Below are 20,253 nucleotides of genomic sequence, written 5' to 3' on the forward strand. Positions count from 1 at the left end.
CCCCCCATACTAAGCGCAGGTGTGTGTAATGTATATTTAAGATTAGAAAAGTTCTTTGGATCAGTCCAATCTCACTGGTTGCAGGCAATTCTTGTACTGTGCACAGAAGTTAGCATTAACAAAGTTCACCAAGCTTTGGTGTTTAACAGTCAAATGGTTACCACTCAGGAGGGTTCTTGCTGGTCTTCAGAGAGAGATTCCTTTTCCAGGACATCCCCAACTGATTCCTGCTCAATCAGTCTTGCTGAAGAAACTTGCCCCCTTCAGGTTTCTCCAGATGATCCTCTTTCAGGTCACTTTTCGAACTATCAGTCTTCTCCTTTGACCAGTCTTCCAAAAGTTTGCCAACTTTGTCCTTCTGGAACTGATTTCTGTGACTCCTTCTCTGTTTCACACCCTTCCTCTCTGAGAGCAAAAATGTTCATCCCCTGCTTGCAAAGATCACATGTTCCAAGGCAAGCTGTATGCTGATACTTTGTGGCCTCTTGCAAAGAGCACTCTGAGAAAGTCGTGCAAAAATTCTGTGTTTTAAAATGTGTGTGTGCAACATGCTCTAGCAATTTCTCCCAAGCCACCTCTAAATATTCTGTCACAGTAGTGGTGTTCCCCTGGAGAAGATTGCGTACATTCTCAGAAATCGTTACAAAATGTTTTTAAGAATATGGAACCCGTATTTAAGATACACAGGGGTTTACATTTGATAATTCCCTCCTCCGGTCTCCAATACCACGATCTCCAGTTTGCCTAGCGATGTCCATCTCAAGTCATTTATCCCTTAAGGGAGGAGATAAGCTCTAGATGAACCATGTCATGTTTCATCTGTATGTAATTAATGCTTTTGGGAAAAGAGGGGGTGGTCATTCTCTTTATTTTCTTTCCTAGTTTTAAGGATCGGCCCGTTGTGTAATTTTGCATTTATAAACACTAGTGCAGAATTTGATCTTTGTGATCTTGTGTTGTTCTTTGTATATCAATACGTAGTTTGGTTTTGGTATTTTATTGCATATGTCTGTGACGTTTCTTTGATTTTGTTTGTTTTGTAACTTCATGTTGATTGAAAATTAAATAAATAAATGGGAAAAAAAGAAGAGGCCTATGGACCCCAGCGGACATCGCTGCTGCCCGCGATTGGCAAGTACAGAGTCTATGGCTCCTACAAAGGGGATGAGACACAGATTTCAAACAGCTGCTTTATTTGGTATAGACCCAAGACAGGAAATACAATTCCCGTCACTGGGTGGCTTGTTAGCGAAATGCTATTATGCCACCGACCACCCAGGTTTGAATCCAGTCCTGCCAATAATGAGTCTGCACGTTCGCCCACCCCACGATTGGCCAGTTAATTGGGTAGCACAGGTTTCATGGGCTGAAGAGCCTTCAACCGAGCTGCTTTGCTAATATTTAATATATAATCGGAGTCACTCACATTGATGGAGAACATCCATTCACCTTCACTTCCTGCCGCCTTGGAAAAGCAACCAACATATTAAAAGACTCACCCTCCCCAGACACACTCCCTTTACCCTCCTCCCCATGGAGGAGAAGATTCATCAGTGTGAGATCACACACACCTCCATATTCAAGGATAGTTCCTTTCCCATGTTATCAGACTCTTGAATGATTTTACACTTGTAAAATAAATGCTGCCTTTGCTTTGTACCGATTGATCTGTCCCTGTAACTGCACTTCTGCACTGTGACTGATTTGCTGGACTATGTACAGAATGTCTTCCTAGATTGCTCCAAAACAAACTTCCTCACTGCATCTTTGTACATCTCACAATAAAGAAATTGCAAATTGACAACAATAACAAGACCAGTTTTGATTTGTTGCCTCAATAACCACAAAACTCCAGCCCCTCCTGGTGTTTGAGTGAGTGATGTTTTGATATTCCTTATTAATATTTTTATTGATTTTACATACATAAAGGTAAATGTTCCATTATTGTCATATAATACTACATTTAGAATGTAACATACATGAAATTCTTTAATTTTTGTCTCCTGTAAGGAAGACAGAGAGTCGCCACTTTGTACAGCACCCCTCAAAGAAATGAGGCCCCAGCGAGGATCAAACTCACGACCTCTGGTTTACAATACCAGTGCTCTAACCACTGAGATATCAGAACCTCTAACATACATATACAGAACATTTATAGAATGCACAATAATAATGACAAAATTACATAACTCAACAAAATATAAAAGCACATATAGTACATCCATAATACAAAGGTACAACAAAAAGAAAATTTTAACACGTAAACCCCATCCCCAAACCAATGTTGTACTTCATTCCTGAAATGAAATGGCAATGTACTGAAATTCAGGATTAATATTATGCCTAGAGTTTATGGAAATAATTCAGGAACAGTCCCCACAGCATTTGAAACCTTATATTTGAGTAATGGATCTTTTCTAAATTTAAATGGGACATAATGTCCCTCAGCCACTGAGCATGAGTGGGTGGGGCAGCATCCTTCCATCTAAATAGTATCACATGAAAAAGACAGAGGACAGCATCTGATTGGAGTTGAAAGAACATCATCCTCTCCAGTTGTACCAAAAAGAGCTTACATTTAGGATTAAAGATAATGTTTGAAACACCTCCCTCAAGTATTTTTCAAGGCTAAGACACATCCAGGACATATGTATTAAAGAAGAAGCCTCTCCTGTCTTTCATTTTTCCACAACAAGAGTTCGCATCTGAACAGATACGAGATCATTTGACTTTAGACAACTTTAAATTGTAACAAACATTGATGGGTACAAAAGTAATAGTATAAACCATCTTAACTATTAACTCTGTCTGATAATGAAAAGTTTAAATCCTGTTCCCAGGCATTTTTAATGTTTACTAGAGGGGCAGGTCTCAAACCCACCAACTTATCATAAATAATTGATATTAAACCTTTTCAAGAATATTGTAAACTATTTAAAAAAAACACATTCACAATGTTCGCATCAGGTGCAATTAAACTTTTCAGAAAAGCTACTCAAATGATGCAAAGTTGTTACCAATAAAAAAATAGATCTTTGAAACATTCAATACCCAATCTGTGCCATTCATTAAAAAAAACCAAGATCACACAAAGAAGGTTGAGAAAGATGATTGGATAAAATAGGGCTTGATAAAGAAAAATCCGAACTGCACCCACACTCTCACAGTGGATGATCAATTGATTTATTTAAAGAGAAAGGAAGCAAGGATCCAAGAAGTGCTGGAATGGAAACATTTTTAGCAGGGTTCAGCTCCATTGCCACCCATACTGGAAGGTCCACTCAGTTGTGAAAATGTAACCAGAACATGGTTGCATATATTGACCACCCAATGATAAAATCTGAAATGAGGTAGCGCCATGTCTCCATCCCTTTCAGGTTTTTGAATATGAACTTTATTTAGATGAGTCACTTACTCTTCTAAATCGAGAAGTTGATATAGTCGAGTAAATCAAAAATTGGTATAGATTGAAAAGGATATAAAAATTTAGGTAAGATATTCAATTTAATAGAATTAAAATGATCGACCAAAGATATAGAAAGGGGCAACCATTGTGTTAAAGACTGTTTCGCATGTCTTAATAATGTAAGAAAATATTCTTGAAAAAGATACTTATGATTCTTTGTAACAGTAATACCGAGATTATTAAAATTGCTTTTCCACAATCTTAGAAGGAAGATGAGTGTGCACTGGAGGTACATTCAAAGGGAAAATTTCACTTTTATTCAAATCCTGAAAAATGAATAAACTGAGGAAGTATTGACAGCATGGACGGTAAGGCTTGATAAGAAAACCAAAAGATCATCCGCATGAAGGGAAACTTTATGTTGAATTCACTTCCTACAACTCCCTGATATTTCTTCAGACTCTCTAAATGGAATCGCTAATGGCTCTATGCTCAAATCAAAAGGTAATAGACTTAGCCGACACTCAACGGGTTCCCCAGCTGAGATTGAAAGGTTGTGACTGTTGATAGCTATTTCCTCTTGCGAAATAGGCTCATTTAGTCTCATTTGGTCATCCAAATAAAGCGTGGGAATATTTAAGCAACCCAGGAAACTATTCATCAAACTGCCATCATTTGTGAATTCAAGTTTGCGCCTATATAAATTTTCTTGCTGGACCAATTCCTGTTAATATAAATATAATCAGCTCTTCCAAACAATACTTAATTCTATTATGACTGCACCCCAAAAAATTATTTTAAAATTTCACGTGTAATTTTAAAATGCATACGATAAAGTAAAAATCTGAACCATTATTACTAAAAAAAATGTATGTAAAATTCTCAATATTCTTCTCTTGGCATTCTTCCTGTAAAAAAAATTAATAGCTCAAGGAATTTAATAGAAAGAAAAATACTTCATGAACACAACCCTCGTAGGTTTATTACCATATGAAAATATTGGCAAAGGCAAAGAAAAGCAGCCAGTCTTCGACCAACAGATATTATGTAACAAGTTTTAGAAATCTTAATAATCAGTCATCAGGTAGAAACTCACACTGCGCACAATGTAGTAGGGAGATCATCTGGGTAGAACTGAGCCTCTTCAACTGAACGCAGCCACTTCTTGAGTCCGTTAGAAAGTCTAACATGGAGACATGTGGGATACAACAAGGAAGCCTTGGAACCACACTTGTACAATTCCGACATTACTTCTCGGTATTGCTGCTTCAAAACTTTGGGACAGGAATCTTCAACAATCCTGATCTGCTGGCCGCAATAATCGGTTTCCCTCTTCGACAAGCTTCTCGAATCAGAGAATCCTTTATTTGATAATGCAGCTGAAGAATAACCGAGCTGGTTTAGTTATTAAAGAGCAGTGAACTCTATCAATCTCTGGCAGAGATAAAAAGCAGCTCCTTCCCAAACAACACGTAAAGCAACTCCAAAGAAAATGTTGTAAGTTGTCCACTTTCTGATGATTCAGTCAAGCTCAGAATACGTAGATTTTGTTGTCTACTTTCACCGTTAGCTTCAAATTGCTGTCGCTTAATCTGGATCATACAATCTCCACTTTCTCGACACGGTCATATAAGTGATTTAACTCTCACTCAACAGATGACAATCGTTCCCCATGTTCCTTGGCTAATCTTCTTAGTATTTATCTGACCCAAGACATCTTTAAAATTGTCGGCTAACGAGTGTCTGTGCTGATTCAGTAGATCAGAAATAACCTCCATTGTCAGATTAGTTGGCACTTCTTTCTTCCCAGATTTGCCCCTTCTTGTAATACGTATAAATAGTAGAAAGAAAAGGCAATAACGGGAAACACTTTGGTTGCAAAACAAAGAATACCATGTTACAACCAACTACAAGTCATGTTTAAATGTTCCACACTCCGCAAACTTTATGTGTGAATTCGCTGGTGTTTTACCAGGCTGTTCGACCTGGTGAACTCCTTCCCACACTCAGAGCAGGTGTATGCCTTATCCCGGGTGTGGACCCGCTGGTGGGTCAATAGATTGGAGGACTGGGCAAAGCTCTTCCCGCACTTGGAGCAGGTGTATGGCCTTTCCCTGGTGTGGACCCGCTGGTGAGTCAACAGATCGGAGGACTGGGTGAAGCCCTTTCCACACTCAGGGCAGACGAACGGCCTCTCCCCTGTGTGGACCCGCTGGTGTCTCAGTAGGTGGGAGACCAGGGTGAACCCATTACCGCACTCAGAGCAGTTGAATGGCCTCTCCCCAGTGTGGACCCGCTGGTGGGTCAGCAGGTTGGAGACCTGGGTGAACCCCTTTCCGCACTCAGAGCAGATGAACGGCCTTTCCCCGGTGTGGACGCGCTGGTGCCTCAGCAGATCGGAGGATCGGGCGAACCCCTTACTGCACTCAGGGCAGACGAACGTTCTCTCCCCAGTATGGATCCGCTGGTGGATCAATAGGTCGGAAGACTGGGTGAAGCCATTCCCGCACTTGGGGCAGATGAACGGCCTCTCCCCAGTGTGGACCCGCTGGTGTCTCAGCAAGTGGGAGACCTTGGTGAAGTCCTTCCCGCACTCGGAGCAGGTGAATGGCCTCTCCCCGGTGTGGACCCGCTGGTGGGTCAGCAAGTCAGAGGACTGGGTGAAGGCCTTCCCACACTCAGGGCAGGTGAAGGGCCTCTCCCCAGTGTGGATCCGCTGGTGGATCAGCAGGTTGGAGGACTGGGTGAAGCCCTTTCCGCACTCAGGGCAGACAAATGGCCTCTCCCCAGTGTGGAGCCGCTGGTGAGTCAGCAGGTGGTAGGACCGGGCGAACCCCTTTCCGCATTCGGGGCAGATGAATGGCCTTTCCCTGGTGTGGACCCGCTGGTGGGTCAGCAGGTGGGAGGATCGGGCGAACCCCTTTCCGCACTCAGGACAGACGAATGTGCTCTCCCCAGTGTGGATCTGCTGGTGGGACAGCAGGTGGTAGGATTGAGTGAAGCCCTTCCCGCATTCGAAACAGGTGAAGGGCCTCTCCCTGGTGTGACACTGTCGATGGATCCTTAGGCTGGACAACTGGCCAAAGCCCTTGCCGCACTCGGGGCAGACGAACGGCATATCGCTGCTGTGAATCTTCTGGTGGGTCAGCAAGATTGATTGCCTGCTGAAGCCCTTGCCGCACTCAGTGCAAAAGAATGGCTTTTCCCCAGTGTGGACCCGCTGGTGACTCCTCAGGTGGGTGGACTGGGTGAAGCCCTTGCCACACTCAGGGCAGGTGAAGGGCCTCTCCCCAGTGTGAACACACCGGTGTTTCGCTAACTCACTTGACCTTTTAAAGTTCTTTCCGCAGTCAGAGCACTGAAATTGGTTCATCACTGTGGGGTCAAGAGGACGTGACAAGGGAATAAATCAATGCAGTTCAGCCCCAGGGCACACAGCCTGATGGAGGCTCCCAGAGAGCTCAGCAGCAAGTTAAATCAACACCAAGGCTGGGACTAGGACCAGGACCTAGGGAGAAGCATTCTCTAACCAGGTGATGTAAGCCCCAAAACCACGGGACCCTTCCGTTCTGCTTCCAGCGCTGATTCAGCCTTGGTCCCCAACAAGCTCCTTAGCTGGGCTGCATTGCCAACATGTTCAGAACAGTGGATGTGATGCCCCTTGCCGACCGCAGGGCATTATGGTCAGAGAATCCTCCATTGTTCAGGTGCTTTGTGGGTGGCGAGCATACCCTCCCTTGGAAATGCAGGTGCAGAGAGTGATGTCTGGGTGCCAGGAGCTGAGGTTGCCTCTGACACACTGGAACCGATTTAAAAGCAAAGTGAGGAAACCTCTCCCGATGCTGCGAAGTTCACGGACATGATATCTGTTACTGACTGTTAAACAATAAGATCATAAGATGATTAGTCTATTTGGCCCATCAATCCCACCCATAATTCCATCACAGCTGATTTATTATAATTTTCATCCCCATTTTACTGCCTTCTCCCCCCCCCCACCCTTGATTCCCATCCTACTTCTACCTTAAATATCCCAACAAATTTACCTCCACAGCCACTCGTGGGAACAAATTCCACTAATTCACCACCATCTATGTAAAAAAAATTCCTCCTTTCTGTTCTAAAGGGACGTTTTGTATTCCAAGGCTGTGGCCTCTGGTTGCAGACTCCCCCACCACAGGAAACATTCACTCCACGTCCACAATATCCAGGCCTTTCAGTTTTCCATGGGTTTCAATAAGACCCCCACCCTCATTCGTCTAAACCCCAGCGAGTATAATCCCAGAGCCTTTGAATTCTCCTTAAAAGAAAGCCTATCGCTCCAGGGACCATCCTTGTAAACCTCCTCTGTGCCGTCTCCAAGGCCAACACACCTTTCCTTTGATATGGAGTCCATATCATTGGTGCTCTCACCAATGCTTCATAAAGCCTCATTACATCCCAGCTTTTATTTAGACCTACAGCAAGGTAACAGGCCCTTTCGGACCACGAGTCCATTCCACCCAATTCCACCCAATTAATCTACAAACTCAGATAATTTCAAACAGTGGGAAGAAACCAGAGCACCCGGAGGAAATCCACGCAGACACGGGGAGAATGTACAAACTCTTTATAGTCAGCACCAGATTTAAACCCAAACCCAATCCTGAGATTACTATCTCCACCACATGCTAGTGAGGTTAGAAAATCGGAGGATAATGCAGCTTAACACTAGCCAAAGACATGGTGCAGGAGGGAGGGCTTCAGGTTTCTGGATCATTGAGCTCTCTTACAGGGAAGGTGGGACCTGTTCCAATGGGACAGTCTGCATCAGAACTGGAAGGGAACTGATATCCTTGCGGGAAGGTTTGCTAGTTTTGCTCCAGTGGGTTTAAACTAGATTTGCAGGGGGATGGGCACCAGAGTGCCAGAGCAGATAGAAGAGTGGAGGTAGGAAAAGATGTTGTGAAAATTGCATGCACCGTTAAAAGTCAACAGGTTGAATGAAGGTGGTGAAATTTTTTTCAGGTGCATCTATTTCAATGCAAGGAGTATTGTAGGAAAGGCAGACGAGCTTAGGGTGTAGATTGGCAGGTGGAATTATGACATTGTGGTCATCACTGAAACTTAGTTTTAGGATGGGCAGGACTGGCTTACATTGCTTCAGACACGATAGAAAGGGGGAGGTGGGGCATTGTTCGTCAGGAAAAATATCATAGCTGTGCTCAGGCAGGATAGACCAGAGGGCTCATCTAATGAGGCGAAATGGGTGGAGCTGAGGAACAGGAAAGGTATGAACACACTCATGGGGTTGTATTATAGACCACCACATAGTTAAAGAGAATTGGAGGAGCAAATCTGTAGAGAAATAGCAGACAGCTGGAGGAAACAACACACTGTGATGATAGGAGAGTTTAATTTTTCCACATATTCACTGGGACTCTCATACTGTAAAAGAGCTCGATGGCTTGGAGTTCGTCAAATGAGTCAGGATGTTTTCTAATATATAGAGGTATCAACTGGCGAAAGTACAATATTGGATCTCCTATTAGGGAACGAGACAGGAACAGGTGACAGAAGTATGTGCAGGGGAACATTTTGGGTCCAGTGATCATAATGCTATTAGATTCAAGTTAATTATGGAGAAGGATGAATCTGGGCCTCAGGTTGAGATTCAACATTGGAGAAAGGCTAATATTGAGGAAATGAGAAAGGATCTAGAATGCGTGGATTAGGATGTTGTTTTTGAGAAAGGATGTGCAAGGTACGTGGAGGACCTCAAAGGTGAAATTTTGAGAGTACAGAGTTTTGTGTTTCCTGTCAGGATTAAAGGCAAGGTTAGCAGGCATAGGAACCATGGTTTTTGAGGGAATATTGGAGATCTGGTTCGTAAGTAGAGAGAGGTATATAGCAGGTATGGACAACATGGAGTAAATGAGGTTCTTGAGGAGAATAAAAAATGCACGAAAAACCTCAGGAAAGAAATCAGGAAGGTTAAAAGAAATCATGAGGTTGCTTTGGAAAAAAATATGAAGGAAAATTCTTAGGGGTTCTTCAGGTATATTAAAAGCAAAAGGATGTAAGGGACAATATTGGTCCCCTCAAATATCAGAGTGGTCGGCTTTGTATCGGGTCAGAAGAGATGGAGGAGATCTTATTTTTTGTTTCATCAGTATTCAGTCAGTAAATGGGCAGAGTAATGGGATGCAAGGAAAACAAGCAATGAGGTCATGGAATCTATACTGATTAAAGGTGCTTGCTGTTTTAAAGCAAATGACGGTAATATTCCCTCAAGCATTCAGGGAAACTAGTGTAGAAATTGCAGGGGGCCTGGCAGAAATATTAAAAATGTCCTTAGCCTGATGCCAGAAGATTGGAGGGTAGCTCATATGTTGTAATGGTTAAAAGGACTCTAAAGGTAAACCTGGAAATTATAGACCAGTCAGATTGATGTCAGTGGTAGGTAAATTATTGGAAGGTATCCTAAGAGGTTGGATATACAAGTATTTGGATAGCCAGGGATTGATTATGGATAATCAACATAGCTTTGCATGGGAGGTCATGTTCGACTAATCCTATCAAGTTTTTCTAGGAGGTTAGCAGGAAAGTTGATGAAGGAAAGGCTGTGGATGTTGTCTGCATGGACTTTAATAAAGTTTTTGACAAGTCCCACATGGGAGGATCATCATGAAGGTTGAGATGCTCGATATTCACGGGGAGGTAGTAAACTAAATTCGATATTGGGTATAAGGGAGAAGCCAGAGAGTGGTAGTCGATGATTGCTTCTCAGACTGGTGTGCCTCAAGGATCGGTGCTGGGAGCATTGTTATTTGTCTTCTATATCATTGATCTGGATGATAAGGTGGTAAATTGGATCAGCAAGTTTGCAGATGACACAAAGGTTGGAGGCATTGTGGACAGAGAGGAAGGCTTTCAAAGTTAGCAGAGATCTGGACCAGCTGGAAAAAAAAAGGCTGAAAAATAGCCGATGGAAATTAATGCAGACAAGTGTGAGGTGTTGCACATTGGAAGGTCAAAGCAAGGTAGAATATACACCATAAATGGTTGGGCAGTGAAGAGTGCGGTAGAACAGAGGGATCTATGAAAGTGGCGTCATAGATAGATAGGGTCGTAAAGAGAGATTTTGGGATATGAGCCTTCGTAAATCAAAGTACTAACTATAGGAGTTGGAATGTTAAGAGTAAAGTTGTATGAGACATTGGTGAGTATTGTGTGCATTTTTGGTCACCGAACTACAGGAAGGATATCAATAAGATTGAAAAAGTGCAGAGGAGATTCTCCAGGATGTCTCCTGGACTTTAGAAACTGAGATAGAGGGAAAAATTAAACAGGTTAGGAATTTATTCCCTGAAGCATAGAAGAATGAGGGGAGATTTAATAGAGGTATGCAAAACTATGAGTGGTATAGTCAGACCAAACACAATTAGGCTCTTTCCTGCAAGGGTAGATTAGAGACAAACCAGACATGGGTTGAGGGTGAAAGTGGAAAGTTTTAAGGGGGCATTAGGGGGAACTTCTTCACACAGAGGTGGTGGGAGTGAGAAACCAGCTGCCATTTGAATTAGTGAATATGGGTTCAATTTTAACATTCAAAGAAAATGTAGACAGGTATATGGATGGGAGGGGTATGGATGGCTATGAACTGGTGCAGATCAGTGGGACTAGGCAGAATAATTGTTCGGCACAGATGAGAATGGCTGAAGGGTCTGTTTTTTCTGTTGTTCTATGGTTCGAGGAGCAGAGAGGACCATAGAGAGATGCAGAGAGAAGCGAGATAATAAAACATTATTACCCATGGTAGAGGTTTAAGGAGAGGAGGAAGAGGTTTTAAGGGAATCTGAAGAAGAATTTAATTTTCCCATAGAAGGTGGTTACAACCTAGAATACACTGCATGAGGGGAAATGATTCAGGCTTAACCCATAATTTATAGGAAGTCCATAGTCCATAGGAGTAAAGATAGAAGACCAACATTTTGGGCCTGAGCCTTTTCTTAAGGTATGAAGAACATTCAGAAACAAGGCTGATGGACAAGGATATCCCCATCACCCAGCACCACTTTGTACAAACTTCTTAGCTATGGTAAATTGGTGAAATGTCTCAGATAATGTGAGGAGCAGACTGACAGCTGGGTCAAAGTGAAAATGTCCAAAGATCACAGCCAAGGATTCCAGAGAGGCAAGCTCAGAGCTGAGGGCCCAGATAGTCAAAGCCAGTGCAGGCAATGGTGGAGCATCATTATCACAGAGTTGAAACGTCTCTGCTGATATCATCCCTGTCCACACTAATCCCACTTCCCTGCATTAATTCCACAACCCTCCATGCCCTGCTCATTTAGGAACCTGTCTAGATGTGGTCACTGTTCCTGCCTCCGCACATCAACGACTGTCTGTGTGCAACATTTCCCCAGATCCCCTTTAAACCTCCTCCCTCCCAACTTCAACCTGCTCTCCTCAGTTTCACACACTCCTATCATGGGGAACAGACCATTTATAAACTCAGTCTGAGTCGCTCATACTTTACAACCCTCCTCTTCCTCACTCCAGGGAAACAGAAAAGTGCTCAATCCAGTCTCTCCTTACAATTCAGACCCTCTATTCCGGACAACATCCCTGTGAACCTATTCTACACACTGTCTGCTTTAATCTCTCCTTCCTTCTGGTATGGTGACCAGAACTGCAGACGAACCAACATCTGGAACACGACATCTCAACATTTGTACTCTGTGCCTTGGTCACTGAAGGCAAGCACAGTAGACCTTCCACAACCTGTATTACCCCATTCAGGGACACTCTTCTGCACTGTCCACTCCACCACCAATCGTGTGGCTGTTTACAAAATTACACATCATGCTATGCATGTCCCAACCAAATCATGAATCAATAGGACAAACCACAGGGATCCAGCACAGATGCAGCTCACCACTGGTCACAGATCTCCACTCTGTAAAGGGAAAGGGATGTGTGGATGCAAAATGGGGTGGGGCCACAGGTGGAGGAGAACAGAGATTTCAGAGGGTCATAGGTCCAATTATCAGTTGAATGGATCCAACTGCGCTGGGTAGGTCACGTCTCCAGAATGGAGGACCATCGCCTTCCCAAGATCGTGTTATATGGCGAGCTCTCCACTGGCCACCGTGACAAAGGTGCACCAAAGAAGAGGTACAAGGACTGCCTAAAGAAAGCTCTTGGTGCCTGCCACATTGACCATCGCCAGTGGGCTGATATCGCCTCAAACCGTACATCTTGGCGCCTCACAGTTCGGCGGACAGCAACCTCCTTTGAAGAAGACCACAGAGCCCACCTCACTGACAAAAGACAAAGGAGGAAAAACCCAACACCCAACCCCAACCCACCAATTTTCCCTTGCAACCGCTGCAACCGTGCCTGCCTGTCCCGCATCGGACTTGTCAGCCACAAACGAGCCTGCAGCTGACATGGACATTTACCCCCTCCATAAATCTTTGTCCGCGAAGCCAAGCCAAAGAAAAAAAGGATTAAATGGACAGCCGCATCTTTTTCCCTTTGGAGGAGGCTGGTATAATAGGGACATTTAAAAGATTCTTGAATAGGCACATGGATGTAGAAAAATGGATGGTTCTATGCTTGAGTAGGTTTATGTAAGTGGGCACAACATTGCAGAAGTGGGCCTGTACTGTACAGCTCTGTTTTCAATTTGTTTATTATCATCTGACTATAAATATACAACTGGCTAACGTTTCTCTGGACCATGGTGCACGCACAATCCACAGCACATATTAAACTCAGATTCACATAAAAATACAATTTAAAATAAATATGTTTAAATATTTTGGGATCATTTACTAAATTTCAGGACTCTGTTCATCAATCTACAGTCTGCGGGGAGATGCTATTCCCCTGATTTTGATGCTCCTCTACCTCCTTATTGATGGTCATGGGTCAAAGATACTGCATGCTGAATGGAAAGGGTTCTCCATAATCCTTTGAGCCCAAGTTCAGCAACTCAAAGAATTATAGTTTCATGACTGGAGCAGGTTCCATGGAGAGTGAGGGGGTGAGGGCCAAGGAGGGGTCTGAACAGGAAGATGAGAACACTGAATATGAGGCAGGGAATTGAGGGAGCGAGGCCCTCACAGACACTTACTGTTCACTGCTCAGCAGGCAGGAAAAGAAGACACCAATGTCCACAGTGGAGCAGCAATCAGGCCCACAGACTCCACTAGACAGGTCACGATCCACATGGGAACAGCGAAGAGCAAGGACCAGCTCATTTGGTACAATCACTGTCTTCTCCGTCTCTCCACTTCAATCTGCAAACCACGAGAAGCTGATTAGATCACCTCTCATTCTTCTAAACACCAAAATGTACAGACTGACCCCACTTCAGTTCCGTCATTGACCTCAGGCTCCAATTTTTCGATAGAAGGGAAACAAAACTGCAAATGCTGGAAATGTGAGATAAAGACAGACAATTTTGGAAATCTCAGCAGCTCAGGCAGTGTTGGTGGAGACCCTGCTTCTCTCCCTAGAGGTGCTGACAGACCAACTGAATGCTCCCTGAATGTTCTGCCTTTCTTTCTATATTTGAGTCTCTGTCAGCTTGTCCTTATAATCACCTACTGGAGGGAGCAGCTTCACTGCATCAACCATTTCAGTTCAGTTTGTGTCGGGACAATGGTTCACCTTCCCAACCCATGGGGTCTGATCCCAGGGTGTGGAGTAAAACCCCATGGCCCTGCATTCTCAGGACAGAGATAAGGAGCTGATCCAACAATTCTAGGACAGCTGCATTCCAACTAATATTTGATCAACTTGTCCCACAGCCTTGCTCTCTTCCCTCCCCTGTCCCACTAATGAAGGAAACAAATCCCATACCATCTTTCCGACCCTGTTTCACTTCATTGTCATTAAGTCATGGAGCGATATGCCCAGACACTGGCCTTCCACCCCACCCTGAATTCCAAACAAATCTTATCTAAATGTCTCATTGATCTGTATTTGGCCCACATTCTGAGAAACATTTCATATCCATGCTTTGAAACTCATAATTGTATGTCCTCAACAGCATCCTCTGATATCTCTCTCCATGTACTCACCATTCTGTTTATCAGATCCACCTCACATTTAATGTGCCCTCTCATTTTAGACTCTCCTACACTGGGGAAAAACTATCATTATTCACCACCTCTATGCCTCTCGTAAGTTTGTACACATATATAAGGTCAAACATCTGCCATGTTTGCTCCAGTGAAAATTATCCCAGCAACTTGAACTGGAGAGGGTCCAATATCCTGGTGGGCAGGTTTGCTTGAGCTGTTGGGGAGGGTTTAAACTAGTTTGGCAGGGGTGGTGGAAACCAGAATGAGAGTGCAGAGAATAGGGCATAAGGTCAAAGGCATGATGCAATGTGTTCTGAGGTTTGTGAGGAAGGACAGGCTGAGGACAAAACATTTTTATGTGGTCATTTAGAGGGTTTGAAATATGTCTATTTCAATGCTAGGAATATTAATATAGGGTTTCAACAGAGCATGGATCAGCACATGGAACTACAATGTTGTGGCTGTATCAGAGACTTGAATGGAGGATGGACAGGATTGGCTGATGCAGGTACTGGGGTTTAGAAGTTTTAAAAGGAATATAATGGGAGGTAAGAGAGGGGACGCTGCTGAGAAAATGTCCACTGAGTCAGTGTAGGTGGAAGTTAGAAATAGTAAAGGAGCAATCACTGTACTAGAAGTAGTCTATAGGCCCCCAAATAGCCCTCAGGACTCTGTGGAGCAGATAAGCAGGCCGATTTTGGAAATACAGGGTTGGGTTATGGAAGATTTCAACTTCCTCAATATTGACTGGCACTTCCTGACTGCAAGAGGGTTAGAAGGGAATGAATTTGTCAGGTGTGCTCAAGAAAGATTCGTGACACAGTATGTGGATCAGTCATATGGGATCTAATTCTGGGTAATGAACCTGGTCAGGTGGTGGATCTCTTAGTGGGTGAGAACGACTGCAATTCCCTGAGCTTTAGCATAGCTATGGATAAGGGTAAAAGTCAAAAATTGGGTGAAGGGTTAATTACGGTGGTATGAGGCAGGAACAAGTGAGAGTAAATTGAAAACAGACATTCAAAGTTAAAATAAATAACTAATGTGGAGGAAGTTTAGGGACCACGTGATGGGTACAGGATAGGTTTGTGTCAATGGGACAGGGAAAACATGTAGGAAAAGGGAACCGTGGCTGACGAAGCAGGTGAGGCAGCTAGTCAAGAGGAAGAAGGAAGCAAACACTAGATATAGGAAGCAGGAAACAGGAAGGGCCCATGAAAAGTATATGTTAGACAGGAAAGAGCTTAGGAGAGCTTGAAGGGGGCATGAAAAGGCCTTGGCATGTAGGATTAAATAGAACCCCAAGGTGTTCAATGTGTATATGAAGTCCAGAAGGATGACGAGAATGCAGGTGGGGCTGCCAAAGGATAAAGGAGGCAACATGTGCCTTGAGGCGGAGGAGGCTGCGGAGGTCCTAAATGAATACTTTGCTTCAGTATTCACAAGAGAAAGGACCTGGATCAAGGTGACGTTGGAATAGAACAGGCTTTTGTGCTCAACAATTTTGAGATTAAGGAAGAGGAAGTGTTGAATCTTCTTAAAAAGATTAAGATTGTTAGGTCCCCGGGGCTGGATGCAATACACCCCAGGTTGCAATGGAAATTGAAGGAAATGGTAGCTGGGGCAATGGCTGTGATCTTTAAATAGGGGGAATCCTGGAAATTATAGACCAGTTTGTCTTACATCATTGGTGTGCAAACGACTGGAGAGGATTCTTAAGGATAGGATCTATGAGCATTTGGAGAAGTACAGTCTACTCAAGGATAGTCAGCATGGCCTGGGGGACATTTTGAAAAAAAGATTACAAAGGTGGACTTTCCACCGGATCCAGAGTCTACCTTCTGAGAGACTTTGGGGACATAAGTTTTAGACTGTCCAAATACCAAATTCATTTCGTGAAGGTTGCCTTGTCAGTAGCCAGGAAGTGTATAGTGGTTGTGTGGAAGTCCGCTCCCAACTAAATATTACACGATGGAATATGGAAATGCAAAGTTGCATTCCCCTGGAGAGAATCATGAACAATTTAAGGAGGAAATATGACACGTTCATTAGAGCGTGTCGTGTGAAATATATTGGTATGCAGATATGATTATCCCCCTTTAGAACAAGGGTACTGAAACAATTGGGATTAATGAAGTGGGATGTGGTGGGGACAATGTGCTCTGTTAGTTGTTTGTTTTCTTTTTATTCCTTACCTTAGGTTACCCGGTCACCTTGGTTGGTTTTTCCAAGGTTTCTGTAGGGGTCATTGATCCCACCGGTATTTGTGTTTTTCGTATCTGTCGAAGTTATATGACTTCATTCTCAGTTGTATCTGGGGAAGGGGTGGGGGGAGTGTGGAAATAAAAACGGACTCTGCACGTCATATTGGAGTTCAAAGGGATTGTTTGTTTGAATTTATACGAGTCTTTGAAAATCAAAACATACTTTTTTAACATTCAGGATGGCTTAGTGAAGGAAAGATTGTACTTCATGAGTCTAATTGAGTTTTTGTGAGGAGGTAACAAAGGAAATTGATCAGGGAAGGGGGTGATAGATGTGGTCTATATGGATTTTACTATGCCATTTGACAAGTTCCCCATGAGAGACTGGTTCAGAAAGTCAGGAGACATGAGATCCATGAAACCTTGCCTGTGTAGATTAAAAGTTAGCTTGCATGTAGAAAGCAAGGGTAGTCGTGGACGGAAAGTATCTACCTGGAGGTCAGTGACTAATGGAATTTGGCAAGGATCTGTTCTGGGATGCCCTGCTGTTTGTGATTTTTATAAATGACCTGGATGAAGAGGCAGAAGGATGGGTCAGTAAGTTTGCGGATAATACGAAGGTTGGAGGAGTGGATGATGCTGAAGGTTGTTGTAGGTTCCAAAAGGATATAGGCAGGTTGAAGATTTGGGGAGAAAAGTGGTAAATACAGTTTGATCCGGATAAATGTGAGGTGATGCCTTTTGGAAGGTAAAACTAGAAGGCTGAGTCCAGGGTTAATGGGTGGTTATTTAGGAGTGTGAATGAACCTTGGGGTTCAAATCCATACATCCCTCAAGATCACCACATAAGGTAGTTCAGAAATCCAATAGGATGTTAGGCTTCATTAATAGGGGAATTAAGTAAAAAGAGTCGAAGGGTCTTGTTGCAACACTACAAATCATTGGTGAGACCACACTTGGTGTATTGTGTTCACTCAGGTCATCTGATGTTTAGAGGAATATGGAAGCTATGGAGAGGAAGCAGAGGAAATTTACCAGGATATTGCCTGGATTGGAAAATAAGTCTTATGAGGCAAGGTGAGCAGAGCTGGGACTTTTCTCTTTGAAGCATTGAAGAATGAGAGGAGACTTAATGGAGGTAAGATTATGAGAAGTTTCGATAGAGTGGACAGCCAGCACCTGTTTCCCAGAGCAGGAATACCAAACTCCAGAGGACATCTGTACAATGTGGAGGAGGGAAGTGTAGGGGAGACATCAAGGGTAAGATTTTTAAATAAATGGAGAGAGTTGTGGGTGCCTGGAATGCCTTGCCAGCGATGGTGGTGAAGGGTGAAACATTAGGGGCATTTAAGAGACTCTTGCAGGCACATGGATGGAAGTCCAGGGTCGGGAGGGTTTCATTTTTATTTAAGAAATATATGGATCAGCATAACATCAAGGGCTGAAAGGCCTGTGCGGTGGTGTTCTACATTCTACCCAGTCTCAGCTTACTACTCAAACCCTCATGGTAACATTCTGGCAAATACGTTCATGCCTATGTTCACCTATATTTGGGACAGCCAGTTAACGTAGTGGTTAGAGGAACACCTTTACAGCACCAGCGGCCAGGGTCCCCATCTGGTCTGTGATTGTCTGTGGGGAGTTTGTATGTTCTCCCCATGTTTGCATGGGTTTTCCCCAGGGACTCCGGTTTCCTCCCACCATTCAAAACGTTCTGGGGGTTGTTGAATGTAAGTGGGCATCAATAGGCGCCAGCTCCTCATGACTTTTACTCCTACTCTTGCTATTTCTTGCCTCACAAGCTCGTGACACAAAGCATGGAACATTCCAGCACAGCCTCTTCGGCCCATGATGTAAACATACTCCACCACAAATGAATTGTTTCCTCCCTACACCCTTTATTGTTCTTACTCCCTTGTGCCTATCCCAGAGTCTTTTAAATCTCCCAGTTGGACCAGCCTCCACCACCACATCCACTCACATTAGGCAGATGTTCTCTGCTATTTGCTCCTGTTACCCTGGGGAACAGGTGCTGGTGGCCACCCTATCCAATCCCCTCATAATCTTATCTCCCTCTATTGTTACATCTCATCCATCGCTGCTCCAAAGTCCGAGGTCTGTTAATCTTGCTTCATATGACACATTCTCCAATCTAGGCTATGTCCTGGTTCACAGTCTCTAGATCAGCACAGGGATGTAGGAAAATAGAGTGTTATCAGTGTGAGGGAGGGAAAAATTACATTGTTTGAAGTGGGTCAGCACATCGTGTGCCAAAGGGCCTGTACTGAGCAGTAACAGTCTGTGTTCTTCACATTCACCCTTTGAACCATACAACAGTACAGCACAGAAAAAGGCCATTCAGCCCTTCTAGTCTGTGCCAAACTATTATTCTGCCCAACCCCATTGACCTGCACCCAGACCACAGCACTTCATACACCTATCCATGTACAAATCCAAATGATTTCTGTTAAATGTCAAAATTGAGTACGAATTCTCCACTTCAATTAGCAGCACATTCTCACCATTCGCTGTGTGAAGAAGTTCCACCAAAATGTTTCCTTTAAACTTTTCACCTTTCACCCTGAACCCAGGTCCTCTAGTTCTTCTCTCACCTACCCACAGTGGAAAAAGCCTGCTAACATTTACTCTAACTATACCTCTCATAATTTAAGACACGTCTAGCACATCTCCCCGACTCTGCAGGGAATAAAGTCCTAACCTTTCTCTGTTACTCAGATCTTGGCCACATCCCTGCAAATCTTTGCTGCTCTCTTTCAATATCATTGATACCTTTCCTGTAGTTTGGTGACTAAAACTGCACCCAATGCCCCAACCTTGGCCTCAGTAATGCAGTGTACAACTTACCCATAACACCCCAATCCCCTCTACAACACTGGGCACCATGAAGGCCAAAGTTCCAACACCTCCCTTTAAGACCCCGTCCCCCAATGAATTCTGTGATTTTTCTCACCTCCAGACCATAATCAGTGAAGATTGGTAAGAACTTCTCCTCCACAATCTTCATCAGTACCAGAGCACCACAGTGCTGTGTTCTTAGCCCCCTGCTCAACTCACTTACCGCATATAAATGCGTAGCTCAGTACGACAACAACACCATCTACAAATTTTCTGATGATACCACAGTAGTGGGTTGTATAAAGGATGGGGATGAGTCAGCGTACAGGATGGAGATTGAAAACATGGCTGAATGGTGCACCAACAACAACCTTACACTCAATGTCACCAAAACTAAGGAGCTGATTGTTGACTTCAGGAAAGGAAAGCAAAAGGTATACAATCCAGTGATCATTGGGGGGGATCAGAGGTGGAGAGAGTGAGCACATTTAGGTTCTTGGGAGTCATTATCTCTGAAGATTTTTCCAGGACCCAACACAACAATGGCATCGTGAAGAAAGCACGTCAATGCTTCTACTTCCTTGGGAGTTTGCTGAGGTTTGGCACCAGAAACCCTGGAAAATTTATTCAAAGATGTGGTGGAAAGTGACTGGCTGCATCATGGTCTGGTATGGGAATACCAATAACCCTGAGCGTAAGGCCCTTCAAA

General features: G+C 43.7%; 1 protein-coding gene across 1 annotated transcript in view; it reads right to left on the bottom strand.

Annotated features, from left to right (window-relative positions):
* LOC138758204 (zinc finger protein 229-like) overlaps window positions 1-20,253 on the bottom strand; it is a 22,886-nt gene continuing 2,633 nt past the window's right edge. The window contains exons 2-3 of the mRNA XM_069926804.1: window positions 13,530-13,695; window positions 1-7,282 (exon numbers count right to left, since the gene is read on the bottom strand). Of these exons, the coding sequence (XP_069782905.1) occupies window positions 5,352-6,779 (1,428 nt within the window). The 5' untranslated portion in view covers window positions 6,780-7,282; window positions 13,530-13,695 and the 3' untranslated portion in view covers window positions 1-5,351. The remainder of the gene's footprint in view (window positions 7,283-13,529; window positions 13,696-20,253) is intronic.

This window comes from Narcine bancroftii, chromosome 3 (assembly GCF_036971445.1).
Source record: "Narcine bancroftii isolate sNarBan1 chromosome 3, sNarBan1.hap1, whole genome shotgun sequence".
NCBI classification, from domain to species: Eukaryota; Metazoa; Chordata; class Chondrichthyes; order Torpediniformes; family Narcinidae; genus Narcine; species Narcine bancroftii.